This window comes from Pogoniulus pusillus, chromosome 35, assembly GCF_015220805.1.
Source record: "Pogoniulus pusillus isolate bPogPus1 chromosome 35, bPogPus1.pri, whole genome shotgun sequence".
NCBI lineage: Eukaryota > Metazoa > Chordata > Aves > Piciformes > Lybiidae > Pogoniulus > Pogoniulus pusillus.
Genome location: NC_087298.1, coordinates 7,002,228 through 7,021,919, shown reverse-complemented (window position 1 = coordinate 7,021,919; position 19,692 = coordinate 7,002,228). Strand labels below are relative to the sequence as shown.

At 48.5% G+C, this 19,692-nt stretch overlaps 2 protein-coding genes across 5 annotated transcripts in view; both read right to left on the bottom strand.

The window, feature by feature from the left end:
- EEIG1 (estrogen-induced osteoclastogenesis regulator 1) overlaps positions 1-9,609 on the bottom strand; it is a 39,173-nt gene extending 29,564 nt beyond the window's left edge. The window contains exons 1-2 of one of the 4 annotated variants that reach the window (XM_064171652.1): positions 9,547-9,609; positions 7,529-8,159 (exon numbers count right to left, since the gene is read on the bottom strand). In XM_064171652.1, the coding sequence (XP_064027722.1) occupies positions 7,529-7,674 (146 nt within the window). In that variant the 5' untranslated portion in view covers positions 7,675-8,159; positions 9,547-9,609. Of the gene's footprint in view, positions 1-7,528; positions 8,160-8,538; positions 8,619-9,347 lie in introns of those variants that run through there. The other 3 variants (XM_064171651.1, XM_064171650.1, XM_064171653.1) reach the window with 3 other exon arrangements.
- A 5,703-nt stretch (positions 9,610-15,312) lies between these two features.
- Positions 15,313-19,218, bottom strand: NAIF1 (nuclear apoptosis inducing factor 1). The gene is made up of 2 exons (XM_064171218.1): positions 18,397-19,218; positions 15,313-17,722 (listed from the first exon to the last, which is right to left on the bottom strand). The coding sequence occupies exons 1-2, from the start codon at positions 18,899-18,901 to the stop codon at positions 17,262-17,264; spliced, it is 966 nt and encodes a 321-aa protein (XP_064027288.1). The 5' UTR covers positions 18,902-19,218; the 3' UTR covers positions 15,313-17,261.
- Positions 19,219-19,692: the final 474 nt, after the last annotated feature.

The window sequence follows — 19,692 nt, the reverse complement described above, 5'->3', positions numbered from 1 at the left end:
TAAAAGAAGGGACTTGCCTCTCTGAGACAATCACACAGCTCTAGGAAGCTGCAACCCCTAAAGAAAGTTTTCCAGATGTAGTTGTTTATTCCAGAGCACATTTTGGGCTAGTCACCAACTACATGCAGGGGTGACAGTTTCTGCAGGTCTCTCAAACTGCATTGCTAATTAGTGCTGCAGCTTTCCAGCCCTTCCAATCCATGTACTGTTTTCCTTCCTCCCATGTAAGCACCCTCAGTGCTGTCAGGCTGAACAGACAAGGGTCATTTCTTATTTAGAATACAACATACAGCACTAAAACTAATTTTAGCTTCAGTCGCATCTCCGACAGGACTCCTATGGGATCTCCTTCAAGGTCTCCTCTCTCCAGTGGACTATGACAACTTCAAAGGAAAGGCACAATCCTGCCCCCTTGACAGCTCACCTACTTTCCATCCATAGGGAAAGCAACCATTACACAGACTGCACATGCTGTTGCTTATCTAGAACATCCTGTCTCTTCCACACTTGCCTCCTCTTGATCCTCTGCTCTCCATGTGCTTCCTCTTCATTTTCTTCCTTACACCCAGAATTTCCTCAATCTTTTCCTCAGCCTTATCAACTGAGCTGCATAAGAGACCCAGGAGAAGCACGTGAAAATGACATCCATGAAGATCAGCAATTTTGAACCCTGCAGAACAATTCCTTTTCTTGGTCATCAGATTAAAAATACACCAAACAAGGAGGCTGTTCATCTAGCGAACACAGGCACAATTGTTTGTCTAGTGGGAAGTGCCTTCAAATCCAGGCACTAAAATGAGATGCTGTGTCCCACTGTATGGTACCAAGCGAGCTCGTGATGCCAAATCAGGATTACGATGGCAGTGTCTATCGTGTCTCCCAGCATATGCTCAAAGGCAAAATATGAACAAACTGCAAGACAAAAAACAAGCCTCTCATCCTGCAGGGTAAGCAGCTGGTACTGGGGTGGGGCAACACATCCAGCCACCTGAAATAACACCTTTACAGCAAGGATTACTGATACGAGGTCACAGGCTGCTAGAGAAGAAACAGGCAGATCCGAATGCTGGTTCAGGGCACTCCTAAAGGCTACTGGTTTGTTATACAATAAGCCAGGGCTACAGAATAATTCCCGACCCATTTCAGAGCAGGCTGTGAGCCCAGTGCAGAGCCAGCAGACCACAGAGGATGCAGAACATATCCTGTTTGAAAGAGGGAGGCTGCACATAGCGCCACATCCGCCCGTCCTCGCACGGATGAGACCTCACAGAGTCCAGTGCAGGTGGATGCCGTGCGATGAGCTCACCACCCTGCTTGTGAGCTTACTGACTTGCCCTGAAGTGAGGGAGGTTTCTGATCTGAAAAGAGACACTAGGTTCTTTCCTGAAACACTACCAGATGTAGCTTCCTGCAATAAAGTAATAATGAGAAATAAATCTGTACCTACCTCATTTATCTAGAAACTGGTACCAGAACAACTTGCCATTGGCAACTCAGGACCTATTAAAATACCAACTGCTGTGCAGCAAGACCACAGGCTCCCGAAGGCATGCAGGAATTCCTCAGAAATACAGCTACAAAGCTAGAGTCAACACTGATGGCAGGTCAAGAGCACAAAGAATAAACAGACTGGAAGCCATTTAGATTTTCCTCTGTGTTTCAGAAATAAAGACATGTCTTAAAGGGTGGGAGCACCCATTTCTGCCCCCCCTTGCCCTTGGTCAGAGCTGGTGGCATTGCCACCTTGCAAACCAAGAAGGCTGCAGGGTTCTAGTCCCTAAGCAAAACGTTAATTTCCAATCAATTTTTTTTTTGAGCCAGGGGATGCTGAAACCAAACAGATAAGGCTGTTGCTAAGAGTTAGCTGTCAAAGCAGTGCCAGTTCAGAATCAGTGGGTACAGGGAAGTTTGAAAAGCTGGCTGTATCCAAACAGACTTACTGATGCTGTACACACAGCGTATCACTTACAGGGCTTTAGACCACAGCTTCTGGGCAACAAAGCAGCCCCTGCCTGAGCAACAGCAGGCAGAAAAGGAGGCAGAGCATGAACAGAGACTGTTCTTAACAGGATACAGCCTCTGTGGCAGCAAAGTTTTAACGTAATTCTGCTTGTCTTATGACAGGCTCCAGCACTGTGACCAACGACAGGAAGAGACAAGTCCAGCATGAAGCAAACCAACCCACCCCAAAGACTCTGGTGAGGAGCTTGCAGATGTACCAGGCACAGCCCAGAAAAGGTGACAGAAATACTCTGCAAACATGCATCTTAAGGTTGGTTGCTCCAGCAACCTTGCAGTGTTCTATCACTTCTGCAGTTTTTCCAACCCCCTCAGCTTATCAGAGGTTAAAACCCATCCACAGCTTCTGCTCTCACAACTTTCACCTACATTTAGCTACATGGCAGGAATGAAACCTCTTCTCCTCTTTGCTGTCTAGTTTCTCTATATTTGAAAGGACAACCCGTGCAGTACTGTGCCTTCATATTATCTTGAACTAGGTTATGTTTTACTGAGAATCATTTATAGAGGCTGCAATCAAATGCCTCCTCTGCTAACACACTCAGCCCACTCCTGAGGCTGCAGCATCTGAAGCTGCTCTGGAGCATTAAAACTCACTCTGTTGATCCATGTATTAGGGATGTATGTATACAGAGAGCAGGTTTACATCTTCAGACACATTTGCAACAAAAGTACTCTTAAAATAGGTCAGCACTCCACAAGCTCTAGCAGAGAGTAGAGCCAAGCAGACTTTGTCTGAAAATATGGAACTAGAACGGTTTAGAGCTGCATTTAAGTTCCTTTCTCTACTAAACCACGGCAATCTCACACGAGTTAAGAACTTGATCAGCAAGCTTCTACTTCCACTATAGCTGGTCTTCTTCCCTCTTGGGGACACTGAACCTAGAAGAAGCTGTTTTGTTACCTAACTTATGTTTTAAGGCAGACAGCGCTAAAGATTTAGATCTCAACTGGGCTGAATCTCTGATTAACTGAACAGTTAACAATTTTCTACTCTGAAAGAGCTAAACTGTTGAATGTAGTTACCTGAAGGATCCTATAATATCAGGCACAGGGACTATTTACATGAAAACAGTGAACTAGTTGGTTTCTAGCTCTCATCAGGGAGATACAGATGCATTTCAGGGGTGTTCTGACTTGCCCCTCCCTTAAAGTTTCTGAATCCAGAAGACTAGCCAAGTGTGAGCAGGGCAACACTTCTCCTCCTTTATGTCCTAGAGAAATGAAACAGTTGTGTACACCACTAAGACAGAAGATACTCTGCACCCCTCTCAGGAAAGCAGGTAGTTTCAGTTCGGTACCTCCATAAGCATGGCAAAGCCACGCTTAAACAAAAGCTGACCTCAGTCCACAGGGAGCTATCAGGATGAAGTGCCTCCCAAATATCAGCATTTCCTTTGGCTTTCTGGATACAGCTTTACACCAAAACCAAACTGAACAAAGCATGCTGAGCAGGAAGTGGCCTTTCACACTTACTCAGTTATAAACTGGAAGGATAAGAACATTCTCGGTCCAGGCTTATGGCACCAAAATACTCTGAGGTGGGACCACCCTAACAGGGTCAGCTCTTCCCAGATCAAGCCTGCATGCAAACAGCTGCTAGGCTGCAAGAAAGAAACACTGTTCTTTAGTTCAAACCGGCACAGGAGGCTCAGAATCAGAAAACCAAGCTCAAATGCTGCACGTGCTTGGAAAAGCACAGTCCCAAACAAAATCCAGTCTGAAGTGTCTTCAGAAGACAATGAGGAAGGTGAGAAATGCCCTCAAAGTTGCTGTTCAAGTCGTTCAATACACCCTTTTCCCTAGAGTCAGCCAAGGGCTTTTGGAGTACAATCCCTTCCTTCACATCCAGAAATACCTGAGCGAAGCTCGGCATGCTAACAGAACAACTTGGCAAGCTAACATCCAGCAGTGTAGGATGAAGTGTCAGGAGTCTGTGGATAACACCTGGCTTTTCACTTCCTTCACCATCATGCACTGACAATGCTCACTGCCAGCATACAGCCAGAAATCAATCAGCAGCGAGGTAAAGAGCATCTGGCTGTCACTCAACATTAACTGACACTGTAAGCAGGGCGGGTGGGGTGTGCAATTTAATCAATTTAATCTCCTCTACGATACCCAAAAATGGGCATGTATGTATTACATCAGTCTGCAGCTTTAGGCACACATTTGGACATCCAGGCTCCTGCCTGCACTGATCAACTAATCCCAAACCTCTCCACGAGCTTATCGTTATCATCTCTCTAGGAACAAAGACACACATCCCCAAAAAAGCTTCAAACTGGTACACAATACAGCAGCCCATCTGCTTTGCAAAAACGGTTGCCATGAATACATCCCTGCTGCTCTCTGCCTGCTATTTTTAAAGATACTTGGGAGGCAACCGAATTCGCTGGTGGTTGTGCTATTTCAGTATCTGGATTAATGCTATTCAAGGAATACATCAGGATTTCTCCGTGGGGAAGCAGAGCACCTGCCTGGCTTACACCTGGCTCAGAAGACCAATTTCTGTAATCTAATGGCAGGGTGATAAGATCACAGACAATAGCTGCTTTTCAGACAGGGCACTGTAAGCTGAAACGGGTGAGTCTTATCCTCAAAAGCCCCGCCACAGTGTAAGAAGATTTTAGAAAGGGAGGGAAAGGACCAGCAAAGGGATGTTTACAGCTGCAACTTTAGTCACTAAAATAAACCCATGTTTTACAGCAAGGCCTGAGCACAGCATGTGTGGGAAAAGGGTACCTGTCTGCAAGGAAAAACCAAACCAAACAACCCAAGAAAGGGAGATCCCCTAAGCTGAATATGCTGAGAAGATCTGAAAACCTTTCCAGAGTGCCTTGAACTCTTAAGAGTGCTAAGTCTTCAGACAGGATCCCCTCCAGCCTGGGCAGAGAAAGTGTGAGCAGCTCACAACCTGGGTGGTCCCAGCCTGGGCTGTGCCCCACTGGACCCATGGCACCAGGCTGCAAGAGGTACCTTCAACTCATTTGGAAGCGGACTTGGAACCCGGACGGGCTGATGGGAGCCAACAGCCTTCCTCTCTGTTCTGCTCACAGGTCAAGTTAATACAGTTCCACCTACCAACTCAGTGGATAGATCACATCCCCACTGCTCGCCACAGACCTGCATGAGCTGTCAACTAAGTCTGCTGCAAATACCTGAAAGACAAGGCTGTCTCTGGGGATTGCTGTGTTCTCAGACAATACTTCTTTCCAAACAATCAGTCACTTCAGAAAAAAGGAAACTGATTCAGTGTGTCCTATGAAGTGTTCTTCTACCTACTTTATCCACTATTTACAGACTCCAAATGACACGGGACACCTTGTTGGTATCAGTTCTTGCCCATATCAGGTCTCTGAAAACTCAAAGGCAGAAAGAGCTACTGATCTGCGTGATCACAGCTGCACAATTCCTATTGCCACAGACAGCAGAAGCAGCCCAAATCGATTGCAGAGCAAACATCAGACTTTTACGCAAGCAGCTCACACAAGATGCCCTGATGGGTGTTACAGCATAAAACACAAGTGTTCTTGGAAGTGGTTGATTCCAGAGGACAATCACAGATCCTAAAGAACATGAAGACTTACAACACGGACACAGCTTCTGCTTCCCTTTAAACTTTCCCCAGATCCAAAGAGTATCATGGAAATGGCTAGAGGAACACAGCTGATCTTGGGATCCTCTCCACTCAGTCATCTCCTCACTGTTCCTGGCAATTCGTCCCTCCTGAAATTTCTCTAACTGCAACAGGGGAAAATATTTGGGAAAGGTCAAATGACTCAATACCACTGAGACTCGTAACTTCTCAAGCAGGAACAGGTTTCCATGTGCTTTCAGTTAGAGCACAGACAGGTTAGGGGAAAGGCGGCAAACCCAAAAGCCAACTTCCCCTCTGCTCGTTTAGGAGCAATCAAGCTGCTTGAAAGTAATGTGTGTGTTTGGTTTAAATTACAGATGATTGCACTGCTGGAACACATCTGCGACGCACCGCGCAGAGCGCACTGCTGAACCCCTGCCAGCTCAGCAAACAACCCAGCGCAACCCCAGCGGCTGGCAGCAGCAAACTCCAGCCAGGCTCCCTGAAGCTGCTTTCAGGGATGACAAGGAGAGAGAGAGGGAGATGGACATTTTGCAGCATAGGCTTTTCCTCAGACCCTGTAACTCTCCAGTTCCACTCATTTTATTACTACTCCAGGAAGCAAAGGGGTTAATTTCTCTCCAAGTTCACATAGTATTTGAATTCCTTAGATAAGCTGCTTCCACCAAACCCAAGGATCTAGCCTCAGGGGAGAACACTGTAAGGAAAAGCTCTTTTGATAGATTTTCTTCAAAAGAAAAAGTATTCAAAGACCATTTTGAGGTGTTCCACGCCCACAGCTTCTATAGACTTCAGACGACTTTGCATTCTGCCTCTGGAAGAAAAAACAAGCTTTGAGCAATCCTCTACCACTTCCATTTGCAAGACAAAAATGTTTTACTCTTGCCCAATAAAATCTTCTTTCCTGAAAGGAGAAAGCTCAACGTGCAGCACCACAAAGAGGAAAACCAGACCAAACCAGGCTTTAGCTCTGAGATAACGCAGTTAACAGCTAGGACAAACTAATCCTGTATCTTTAAAACTGATCAGTCACTCAGGAAAGCAAAAAAACAAGTCCTGAAAGCCGCTGAAGGTTTCCTTCACATCTTGAGGCAGAAAGAAAGCAAGTCTGGGCTGTTATGGAATTTGCTTTGCATAGTGCTAGTGATAATCTATGTGCATAGCTGGAAACAAAGCAAGGTTTTATTAGCAATTAGTAACAGGAATGGGGATAGACCTGCCTGAAGGAATCAGAGAAACGCCAATACATGATGGATGAACAATTTCATAAAGTGTGCAGCAGAATAAGCACACAGGAAAAGAAAACACTGAAGCTGTAAGCATGGAGATGTAACAGGATCAGCTCAAGGTAGATAAACTGTGCCTTTAACACTGACAACTTTTGACTCCAGGCAGCATTTTTCCCTGGCACAGCAATCTGCAACGCAAAGCAAGTTACTTCCACTCTTACCAAAAACACTCATTCTCAAAGAAAGTTGGGAAAGGTTGGTTTGCCTGGATAAAGTTTCCTACAGAGTTCACTTTCGAGTCAGTGTGAAAGGAATAGAGTATAGGGTCTGAAATAATGTGAGCACTTGGGCAAGGCAGGGAAAAAAAATCCCCACAAAACTTAGGAGGATTTAATCCACAACCCCCAGTCTCCACCATGAAACATCCCTCCTGCATCCTCCCTACATCTCTGAAAAGTTCAGTCCAGCTCTGATCAGCCAACACCACCCAGACACACAGCTCTCCAGCTCTGTTCTTCCCCTGCTCCAGAGAATGATGTGGCATGTGGGGCCCTACAATAGGACTATTAAAATCTCATCAAGTGGTAGGCAAGTGGTGGCCATATGCTGAACTGCACAAGTGAAAAATAACCAGGGAAAGAAGCATAGCCAGGAAGCAAGCCTGTAAGCAGCTTCTTACCTGGTAGATAAGCTTGCAAAGTCTCCTCCATCTAGCAGCCTAATTTTGCAAAACAGAACCCCATTCACAAAGGGGACAGCAGTCAGCTCTTCGAGGGTGAAACTTGTCTGAAACTTGAATTTCTTCTTCTTCATCAGGAAAGCCATGGGCAAATTCAGCGTGGAAGGGCCAGGAATTCCAAACAAGACCAGGGAGGAGCAGCTCAAAACACACACACGCAAGCAGAGGAACGGCACTCGTTCCAGAAGCACAAGCAGGGAATAAATTCCAGTTCAGTTACAACAACGGCCCAGCTTCAAACACACAACTCTCCTCTCTTTGGTGGTCGGATCTGGCTGTGGGATCATTGCCACGGTAAGCTTCAGGCGAGAAGGTCAGATTAAATCTCTGCAACATCTCCAAGGGAAAAGCGAGGGAGAGAAGTTGGTCTCAGCTCCAGACCAGCAGGAGCTGTTCCAGTTAGAGGCTGCAGTGCTCAGTCTTCAGCACAAGCCCTCCAGAAGGCATTTCTTGTGGGAAGTCATTTTGGGTCTCTGAAGAAGGCTTAAGTCTGTGGGCAGCACATTCATAAAGGTTCCAGTTTCTATCCCCTCCTCTTGTGCAACAACTTGATACAGGTCTTCAGGTCAGCCTTTGGGAGGGAAATGAGTAAATTAGTCCCAGCCAGTCTTGGGCTCCTCCTCCTCCTCTAAAACCTGTTTGGATAGGTAATATTCAGTCCAGACTCATACCACCACTCTTAAGAGGTATGGCCCCAATTAGCCTGGCCCTAACATCCTCCTCCCCCTTTTTGCCTCGGGCAACCTTCACTGCTATCACCCCCTGCGTAATGTCTGTTTTGCAAAGCAGCTAACACAAATCTTGCCTATTTTCACCCATCCTTTTCAGAAGCAGCTTAGAGAGCAAGCTCAGTCTAACATGCGGTCTAATAAGAGAAAGCAAAAGCCAGCTCAAGAAATGCCAAAGTCTGCTTCCTTTCTGTATTTCCTACCCGCCCTAAGCGTTAGCACCTGTATCTCACAACCGGAGAAAAGAGCACCGAGCAAAAGCAAGCAGGCTGCTCCGGATTACACAGCCTAACAACCGAATCAGGTCATCTGACTGATCCAAAAGGCAGGCCCACAGACGACGCTGCCTTCCCCAGCACCGAGCTGTGCCCTGCAGTTTTGGGGCTGGAGGCGGTCGTTTCATTACACATTTAAACAAAACCAAAGGCAGAGAGGCGAGAGCTGATTCGCATCTAAAAGAGAAGAGGTTATCGACACCAGGCAGTAAACAATCCTCGCCGATACTCAGAAATAATGACTGCAAGCCAGCGCAGGCAAAGTTGCTGCCGTTCAGGGGTGCGCGGTTGAAGACCCTCTCCCTCTCGGGCGGCAGCGGACGAACCCACCAGGCTCTGCCCTCTGTGCCACGGCCCGGGCACCTCTGCAGAAGCATCGCGGACTGTACACCAAGATGTGAACAGGTCTCAGCCCATTTCCGAGCCCAGTCAACCACATACCAGGCTTCACGGAGGTCGCAAGCCCATTCCCTGGCATCTCTGAGCCATGAACTAAGCTGTGGTCAGGTCCCAGCTCGCTTTTCGAGCCATGCAGTGAACGGCGGCCAGGTCTCAGCCTGCCTCCCGGCCCTACGAACCACACAGCGAACTGCAGTCGAGTCTTAGCCCCTCTCCCAGCCCCAGGGGCCATGTACTGGGCCGTGACCGGCCCGCAGCCCAGTTCTGGCCCCACGAATCGCGCATCGAGCTGCAGCCAGGTCTCAACTCCCCTTCTCAGCTCCCCAATAACGAAAGGTCTCAGCCCCATTTCCTGACCTCTCCACCGACCTGCGGCCCGGTACCGGCCAGGTCCCCGCTCGCACCGTCTGCCCTCGCCTCGCACGGCCGCCAAAGCCACCGCTGCTCCCCGCCACAGCCGCCGCAGCTAGCGCTACGCCAACTACGGCCACTACGCCAACAACGTAGCCAACCACAAGGCACAGCAACACCCCCACACCGCTCCGGGAATACCAACCCCGCACTACGTAATCTCCCTCCCCGGGGAGGGGTGAGGGGAGCGCCAGAGTGCCGCTGCCCGATTGGGCAAGCAGCAAGGAAGAGGGACAGTCCGAGCACGACTTTTATTGGCTCTTCCAGCAGGGGGCGGGGAAGAAAGCGCAGCGATTGGGGGCGGGTGCTGTCTGTTTGGACTAGGCCCGCCTCCCGGATGAGGCGGTGGGCGGGAAGCGGGGTCTATGCGGCTCTGGTGCCGGCTCAGCGACGAGAGTGGTGGCAGCGCTGCTCAGTGTGGCTGCAGCTTCGGTCAAGTGGCTGCAGAGGATGTCCCTCGGGCTTCCCGCGCCCCGGGATGTGCTGCAGCCCTTCAGCAGGCTGAGCAGCACGGGGTGGCTGAGGGGATGGCAGGCCTCAGCCCCTGGAGCCTTCAGTCGAAGAGTCCCTGCCTCGAGATGGTGGCAGAGGCACCTTTGACAGACTTGGGCTCTCTATGCATCTTGCTGAGCGCTGCCCTTTGTCCTGTCCCTGTGCCTTCTCTGCCCAAGCAGCATCCACTGGTATCACAGTGGTACATCACACAGTGCTCTTCAGACAGGGCTGCCTTCCGTGCAACAGTGTGGCCACCCTTGCTGTGTGCCTCTGGGTACCACAGAGCGGACTGTGGCTCAAGTTGACCACGGACACTTAGTCTGGTTGTCCTGAAGCAGGAGGGAGGCCCTGTCACCACACATCCCTGCAGGCATTGCAAGGCTGTTCCAGGAGCTGGAGTCTCACTCTACATGTGCCAGATGTGGCAACCAGTTAAACGCATCTCTTCATAAAATGGTGCCCTGTTATTATGTGCTGCTGCTGTGTCCTGTGCTGTGGCTGGCACCCCTGGTTAGACAAGATTCCGTCGTTCAAGGGCAAGCGGAACAAAGTATCTCTCCTTGTCCTGAAGCAGTTTGCAATCATGATTTGCCTAGTTTTTAAAGTCATGGATGTGCCTAAGAGTCTCTGTGGCAGAGAAACTGAGGCTCGTACGGGAAGAACTTTTCCCAAGGCTGATTTGCATGTCTGGCAAAGCTTAGATGAAAGCCTGGGACTCTTCACTCTCTGCCAAGCTTTGATGCCCAGACGCCTTGCCTGTAATCTTTGCCATCTATACAGACAATACCAGAGCTATCGAATAGTTCTACCACAGTGTGAGCCTCAAAAAAAACACCCAGAAACCAAACAGGGAGGGCTAGGAAAAGTATATGGCAATGTACTTGGATAAAAGTTAACAACTGGATTCAGCCAAATGCATTCTTGTGATTCTTGCTTACCAGGTTAAGCAGACACACAGATCTTTGTCTAGGAAAACATTTCATACTGTCACGGTGAAACTAGCACAGGAGATACCAGTCCTCACACAGAGCAGGGTTTATGGAAGCTGCTTTTAAAGGCAGGGCTTGGATCATTCCATCAGTGGATATCTGGTGCTTTCAAGACCTTGCAGTGTTGCTAGCGATGGGCTGGGGGGTTCTTGTTTTCTGTCTCTCATTTATGGTGAAAGAGCTCAGTCTACTAAATATTCAGTATTAATCAAGCTGAGATGCTCAAATACTGGAAGCATCTGAAGGATCCAGCCCAGTCCTTCGCACTTGTTCCCTGAGCACACTGCTGAAAAGACACAGCGATCTTTTGCTTCCAGCACTAGGTGAAGGACAAATGATGCCTCTCTTTGTGGTGTGGGAGGAGGCCATGTGTTATCTGGTATGATTCACTGATAAATAACCTCCTGGGAGGACTTACGTTGTTTATAGCAACAACCTCGAATGCTAGAGTTTACAGAGATTTTAATCCTTGCTGTTCTCATGCATATTTACCCTGCAACTTCATCAGAAACATCTCTTGAAAACCTCAGTGTTTTTATAATTAATTAAATAATGTGACTGATGTTAAAAATAAATGGATTTGGAAAAATGCCCAGTGAGCTGCTGAACAGTGTGTAGTATAGCAACTGGATTCTCAGGGGTATGTATAGTTTCCTCACAAACACAGTCTTGTGACTTAGAGATTAAATCTTTATTAGTTTGAAATTCACCTTGTCATTTTTTTCCCTGTGTTTATACTGCATGATTGCTCCTGAACAAACTGACATATTTTAAGGGGATAACACTCCTCCAAATGTGTGCCTCTGCTGACCATGGAGGGGTGGGTTAGCCTGAGCCCCATGGAGGCACCACAGAGGGATTGTGGGCACAGGGTACCTCTGTCCCTCTACTATCCCACTGGCTTTATATAATTTTCTGATCTAGATCAAATCCATTCACTAAGGGGGAATGGAGTTCTCTGACATACATTGGTTCTGGCTACTCCAGACTCAAAAGCTGTTAATTCCTCCTCTCTGACCTTGTCCCTGTTGCACCAACCTCACCTCTGCTCTGTGGACTTCAGCCATATCACTACCCTATACTGTCCCTGACCTAGACCTTTCCTGATGCTGCTCCCCAGTGCTGCCACCACTTCCTCAACTTTTGCTGGCTCAAGGCATCATCTTATCAGTCTGGGAGAATTTATCAGTGTGGGCTCCCCAGTTAAGTCTGGGCCTCACCTCTGCTATAGCCAGAGGTGTGTCTTATTGGCCAGGGCTGGAATCTCTATGCTCTGCTAGCTTGGAAACTGCAAGTGAGCAGGGATAGAGAAGGCTTTTCTTGCCTCCTCCCCCCATGCTGTGAGGACCAAGATAGAGCAGCAGGGAAGAAACAACGCAAGATAAATTCAGAAGGGACAAAACTCAGTGAGATGAAGTGAGATAGATTCTGTAATGCATTTGGTGAGCCATCAAATCCTATCTCTTATCCCAGGGGAATTCCAGAGACACGAGCAAATTGTCAGGCCCTGCAAACTACATTATCAGTATCTTCCTCTGGAAAACATCATCACAATAATCCATTTGTGCTAGCAGCCAAATGACTAAAGTTTGAAAACTAAATTACACATGTTGCTGCAAAAACAGTAATGGCTCTGCTCTATTACCTCCCTCCCCTTGGCTGTAAGAGCCTTAATGAGCTTCCAGCCTACTTCAGCCTTATCATCTGAAAGGAAAAGATGATCACACAATGTTTTATGCTATAAAGGTATTCTTCACACTGCTGGTGGCCAAGCACCTACAATGCACCCGCTCTAAGGAGCTTCATGGGAGATGAAGGTGCCTTTTCCAGAGTTGCAGGGTAGACCCAAGCCAGGGAGATCCCAAAATGAGGCAGGGGGTGCAGGACACTGCAGCAGTATGAGCTCCATCTGTAGCGTGCAGGCTACTGTGAGTGGAGTGGGCTCTTCTTGCCATTACACAGGATTGTCCTGTGGTGTGGAGCTACTCTAAGCTTGTGGCTTCTCACCCAAATTTAATGACAGGCTGTGAGCTCTGCCTTGATCTGCTTGTATTTTTCACCAAACTCACACTCATAAGGGCCAGAACTGTTTCACTTTCTGTGCCATGCTGGGGTTCCTGTTGGATGTGCATAAGACACGCCTTCCTGATGGGTTGATGACCTGCCAAAATGGGAGATCCTGTTATCCACAGAGGCAAAGAGAGTGCAGGAATCTGGAGTCGGTGGATTCCTTTTCCCGAACATGTGGGCAGACCTGAAAATCCAGCTGCCTGGCTTTTTCTGTTTACTGGTTTCCATGTCTGCTCCAGTATGTCCTGGGAATGTGTGATGGGACTCTCCACTGCTTTCCTGGAGGCCTATCATGGAACTGGAGCTGGTTTTCCCCTTTCAAAACTTGCAGCCTGAAACTCACTTTGCCTGGAGGCCTTTCGTGTTTATGAAGTGTTATCCTGTGTCTGTATCCATCCCAGGAATCACCTTAGCACTCTGATGGCTGGCCACAGGCTTCCCCCCGGCTCTGTACTTCTGCCTGCAGCCCCACAAATGATGCTGTTACACTGAATGCTGCAGAAACAGCTGTAGGTCTGTGGTTCCCACTTGACACAACCTCTAATTTGGGATCCCAGGCAGAAGAAGTAACAGAAACTCTCCCTGCTGGGCCTGGGCTTCTGCCTTGAGTTAATCACCTTGTGGGGCTGGTACTCAAGGATTGGTGAGCCCAGTTTGCAGGTGATGTGGACTGTGTTCCTGCCTGGAAGCTGAGACCTTTGGTGTGAACTTCTTGTCAGATGCTTCCAAGAAACACAAAGAATTTTAAATGCTTTGATTTCCATACTTAGCAGACCACACTTGTGCTGATCATGCTAGCAGTGATCTCTCAGATGGCAACAGGAAAACAACCTCAAAAGCCTTAGAAAAATACTTTGCCAAAACAGGCTTGACACACTTTAAAAACATGCAGGGGGAGCTAAGGGTTGTTTGGGTGAGTGAAATCATTCTGTCCCTTGGCATTGATTTGCTCCCAGAGCTGCAATGTGGCTATGGCAGCACACTGCACCTGGGGGGGCAGGGGGGTCCTAATATATTTATGTGTGATCTAAAAACTTAAAAAAATATGTCTTTATGCTTATAGTAAAAAAAATCGTGTGGGTTTTTATCTTGTCCCTGCCCATTAGTCTCTGCATCGGACTCAGGCCAAGGAGAGCTGTGAGCTCCCGACACTTCAGTGTCCTCTGCCTGTGTTAGTGGGAAGCGGAGGGACCTGGTTTGTGTTCCCAGGGGTTGGTTTGTGTTTCTAGGGGTGCCAGTGTTCCATGTCGCTAGGCTCTGCCTGCCGATTTTCTTCCTCTCCCTGTTTTCAGTCTTGAAATGATTAATCAATGAGAGCAGCAAGAAGGACCACAAAAGGTCTGGACCACAAGGGTCATTTCTGCCTGGGTCCTGCAGTGCTGCAGCTCAGGACGCCTGTGCCTTGCCCCGTTGCGCAGTGCCACCTCCTGGAAAGCCGTGCCTGAGTCGCACACATCACAAGCAGGGTTTTGCTGCTGAAGCAGCTGGTGATGCTGCAGGCAGCTCGGCTGCTGCTAATTGCTGCAAACTTTATCTTCTGACCCACCGAGAGTCCCTCACCAAACGTCTCCTCCACTGGTACAAAGGATGCTACCTGTCACCCTCATCTCCCAGGTACCCTGTGGAAGAACATCTTTGTGAGGCTCATTCTCACTCTGGATGTTAAATACTAATTTCTAGGTATAAAGAGATTAGCACAGATTAACATCCAGGTGTTACTCCTCAACTTTTGTTCTGCTTAGTCTTGTTCCCTGTTAAATTGAATATCCTCTGTAGATGTTCACCCTTTTAATGCCCTGCTTACCTCTTCTCCTAGTTTGGACTCTAAGGGACATTTTTTTCTGTCTTCCTCCCTAAGCTTGATGATTTCATCATGAGCAATAACCAAACCCCTCAACCCAGTGCTTACCCTATGTTTAAAATGTTGCTACATCTTTTTAATGAGACAAAAAACTGTGTGCAGAACTTGGAGCTGAATGCTGCAGCCTTGACTAAGCTCTGTATTTATCCTGAAAAGACAAGCAAAACGGGTGGGTCAAAGGGCAACATATTTACTCCTATGAAACAGCAACACAGCCTGAGTGCTTAGTCACTGAAAAAATGCACACTGAACTTTTTTGAGCCAAAGGCTGGCACTTCCTGCATCATTTCACCCTACTGTGAGTCTTGTGAGCAGCTGAGAGATTGGTACTCTTCAGGAATTGGCCATACCCAAGGAAACAAACAATGCTTCAAGGTACGGCTATGAAAGTTATTATTTGAAACAGCCCATCATTATGTAAATACAAGGCCACAACATTCACAATCAGGAGAAAAACCTCCTGTGACCCATAGCTGCTCATGGCCTGCTTTGCCCCTTTCACAGAATTGTGTTGTCAACCTGTCACAAACTCACTTTTGCCCTGGAATGTATCAGTGAACTGAAATGGCCTCTTTACTAAAAATGTTTTTTTTTTTACTAAAACTTTTATTTGTAAAGGAAAGATCATTACACAAATGAGGTAAACCAATACGTATGACAGAGTTTTCACTTAAAAAATAAATTTCAGTTGAACAACTGATTTGATTTCTCCACATATGCTGAGATGCCGGACGAGGAGGAGAGACGCGGCTGATGCTGCCCTGACTCAGTCGTCAGGGCTGAAGCGTTGGGATTCTTTCAGGGGCTGAAGCCTCCTCATCATACTGTTCTCTTCCTCCCGTCAGCTTTATAGATGAGAGATAAGTAAAGGCTGGAGATAGGCAGCAGTAGCCTCTTCACCTGCTGCTCTACCCAGAGGGCCCCCAGCAGCATGCCCCCATAATGCATTCTGTAAAGGCTTAATTTGATTTTGCAAATTCATTCCCTGATTCATCAGTTGTCACTCACCACATCTCAGCCCTAAATAAGAGACACAACAGAGAGCAAACACCAGCTCTGAAAAAGTTCTATTTTAAAAGCAGTATCTGACAAGCAACAAGCCTGTTAAGTGTGACACACTGCAAGGTACAGTAAGAAGGTTGTGCTCCCTTCTTTTTCTCTTGTTTTCTTTTGAAGTTTGCCTCCATGCATGCGCAAGTGGAGCTTTTAATCTAAAACTTTAAGAAGTTACTGCAAGTCTGCCAGAATCACATTCACCACCCTGTGAAATGAAGCTTTCTCACTGAGGACCAAGGCCACAGCCTTAGCACCTTAGAGAAAAGTGGCTGCAGTTGTATTCTGTATAATGGTAAGAAAGTAGTGAGGTGAGCCTCAGACCCATGTCCAGCAATGTCCCCAAAGGCAGCTCACAGACTAACAATGAAGGGCTGCACTCACTTCCAGCTCCTAACAAGTGCAGGACAAATACCATCATCACCAGCAGAAGCAAAGAACACTCCAAAATTCACTCCATTACATCAGTGGCTGAGAAACTCCCAGATGTTAGTAATTACTGTGTGGCAGAAACTCTGCATTCTGGGTCCACTTGATGAATTACGGAGGTGACAGATTATGCAGAGGAAAGGAAGATGGAGTTTCCCCTCTTAACACCCACCTGAGTGAAACTCATCCAGGCCCTGATGTATTGACTGTGCTGGGAGAGGTGATATTTTGCTTCCAATACATTTCCAGGACAGTATCTAGTAACCAAGACATCAAATTTTCATCACATCTGACAAGTTTATAGTGACATATCATGACTGCACACAGACAGACCATGAGCTGAACGTACTATTTTAATCCCATTGATATCCTCACGGAATGTAGGTTGGATTTAAACCACGTGTAGGCTTTGTACTGGTCTGCACAGGCTAGATGTCACATTACAAAGGCAGTATCCATAACTCTTGGTGTAGAACGAAGGTTCTACCACATCGATACCACGTTGCCAGCAAATGCTTTCAGCAAGAGACAGCAAAGCATTCATTGCCATGTGCTACAGTTTATGGTCAGCAGCACCTTGGCAGCTGGAAGACTGTGGTATCACAAGACTGTCCACGTCGGGAGTCAGATAAAGGCTATTTAGATCTTGAGAGAGAGGTCTCAGGGGAGGTTTTTTCCAAACAGAAATTAAAAAAAAAAAAGTCTTTTTAAAAAATAAATCTATGGTTTGAGGAACTAAAGTAATGTTAAGTTCCTGGTTTATTTCACATCCAGCTAGGGCTCTGTGAATCTGAAAAGGCAGATTAGCATAAGATTAGCAAAGAAATAAAGCTATTTAGGCTCAGCAGGACTCCAGGGCGAGCCATTTTACATTGAAAAGAACTAGCACCCCTCATTCCTCGTGTCCAGTGGCAGCACGGGCAGATTTCTTCCAAAGAAGACATCCCATCACTGTTGCTTTCACTAGATCATGCTATCTTGCTGCCCTGACTGGTTTGGGTCAGCAGCGAACGATGAACTGGATGCACTGCTCTGCAAAAATCGACGGAAATCTTTAATCAAGGGGCGGAGGACCTGGATGAGTGCACTAAGCGCTGCCTGTGTTCCTTCCATGGCTTGTGCCTGCCTTTCCTGGGCACATGCTTGCACCTCCTGTGAGCGACGGATCATCTGAAGCAAGTCATTCTGCTGCTCCAGGTGCTGGGCAATCTCCTTCACGTGTAGGTTGGTCACTCGCTGTTCCTGCAAGAGCTTGGCTGAATTCAGAGCGATTCGGTTTTTCAGCTCCTGGGGTTTTGTAGGCACTTCGGGTTGACGTGCCATCACCTCCAAGGGGGCTTCGGCAGTGACTGTGGTAGTGGCTTCTGTTGTGCAATATTCCACCGTTCTATCCTCCAGATTCTGGTAGGCTGCTTCTGCAGGAACTGAAAACAAAGGACAGAAAGGGGCTATGAAGCAGTTGTGATATGGGGATTTTCATCTACAGGACTATTCAATGAATATCACAGGAATACAGCCTGTTCAGTGAGATAACATACAACGAACAGCAATCCACAAAACTACCTATTTTAAGTCTACTCCACCCTCACTTGAGCTTCTTTCTAGGCTGTACATTCCAAAGGAACAGGACATGCCTTACTGTCTAGACAAAATAATTTCTCAGCCTCCAGCTCAGAACAGTCTTTGCATGGTACTAACCAACCAGCATAAGGGCAAAGACAAGACCCCAAACGGCACTTGTCAGAACATCTGCTCCCAGTTTGGGGCAGACTGGGAAATTAGCATTCCAAATGTTCCTGCCCTGCTTTTGTCCCCAGAGGAGGACACCAAAGAATTTGCAGGGTGCAAAGCACACTTGTGCTCCATCTTTTGAAGGCTGAGCCCAGCTATCAAAGCTGGCTCTCGATAAGTGCACACGTTGCAGCCACTCCCCTAAGCAGGAGGACATGCTGGGAATGGCATTTTCATTACAGAGATGCAGACGTTTCTTTTTGCTGGAGGCTTCCTCTGCACGGGGCCTCCTCACAAGTGGGTGTCAGGACTCCCACATAGCATTCCACACTGAGAACAGAGCATCTTCAGCAGGTGCAGCACTCACTTGGGGTCAGGGTGACTGTGGCAGTTGAGTCAGTGATGGGTATCTCAGAACCATCACCTGCGCTGCAGTCCCCACTTGGCAAACTGATGATGGTGGCTTCTCCCAGCAGGTTGCAGATGCGTTGCTGCATGGGGGTGAGGATAACTGGGGCAGTTGCAGCTCCCGTTGGGTCTTCATTCTCTGGCCCATTGTCATTGGCATTTTGGTTCTCACTTCCCCCTTCCAAAGCAGCCCGGACTTGGGCCACTTTGCGTCGCACCTCGGTCTTGAGGTCGGACCATTTCTTCTTGACCTCTGGCAGCTCACGGTGGCAGGTGGCAACGGCGTTAACGCGGCACAGGATGTCGTGCCAGGCAGCGGCCTTGGTGGCTAGAGGCACGCCTGCATTGAAGTGGTTGATGAGAAGGTGCTTGCCTCGCTCCAGCTCCTCCACGATAATCTCCACCTCCCGCTCAGAGAAATTCGTCTTCCGCTTCTTGGGTGGGGGCGGTGGGGGCGACGCCATGGCCAAGGGGGGCACCGAGAAGGGGGCACTGGGGAACACCTGGAGGGTAAGGGGGGCTGGCTAGGCCCACGAGGCGCTGGGAGAGTCTAGATAGGACCGAGGAGCGGCAGGGACCCCCCGGGCCCGCTCACGCCCGCGGGTGAGGACAAGGGGAGCCCGAGGCCCCTTGGGGCCCGAAGGTACCCGTGCCCCCCAACTCCCGCTTTGGAACCGCCAACGATACGCAAATTGCGTACCGAAACCACTCAACAAACCCCTCTCCACGGCCTCCACGCTGCGACACTGGCGTAATGGCTTCCAGAATCAGCCCACCTTCTTGCCTCTTCTGATTGGACAGCCAGGATGCCCGTCAGACGGCGATCTCGCCTCCCGCCGGCCGCAGCGAACTGTCATTGGCCATTCGCAATGTCCATCAGAGGGCCAAAGGCGTCTCCACCTCGCCGCTTGTCTCAGGCCACTGCGCCTGCGCGAGGGCTCTGAGGGGCAGAGCTCACGCATGAATTTCCTCGCTCAAATTCTATTGGATGCTTCTCCCGTTCGTCAGCAAAACGCGCGCCCGATGTCGGCAGTTACCGGATACGTGTCACGTCCATCAAGGTCAAACCGACTCCCGCTTCTCGATCTGATTGGACACGTTGTAACTTTGCTCCCACCTCCCCGCAGAGAGCGCTTGCCCCGGGCACTTCTGCCGCCCCCTTCCGCCCCAGGTGGCGTTCCCTTCCCGTTGGTGCCAGGGAAGGCGTTCCCCTGCCGCCAGTGCCGCCCACTGGGGGCGGTCGGAGGCGTGGGCG

Coding starts and splice junctions, on each gene's coding strand:
- NAIF1 (XM_064171218.1), bottom strand. CDS start 18,901: ATGGCGTCGCCCCCACCGCCCCCACCCAAGAAGCGGAAGACGAATTTC. Junction 17,723..18,396: donor CACAGTCACCCTGACCCCAA/GTGAGTGCTGCA, acceptor CTTTGTTTTCAG/TTCCTGCAGAAGCAGCCTAC.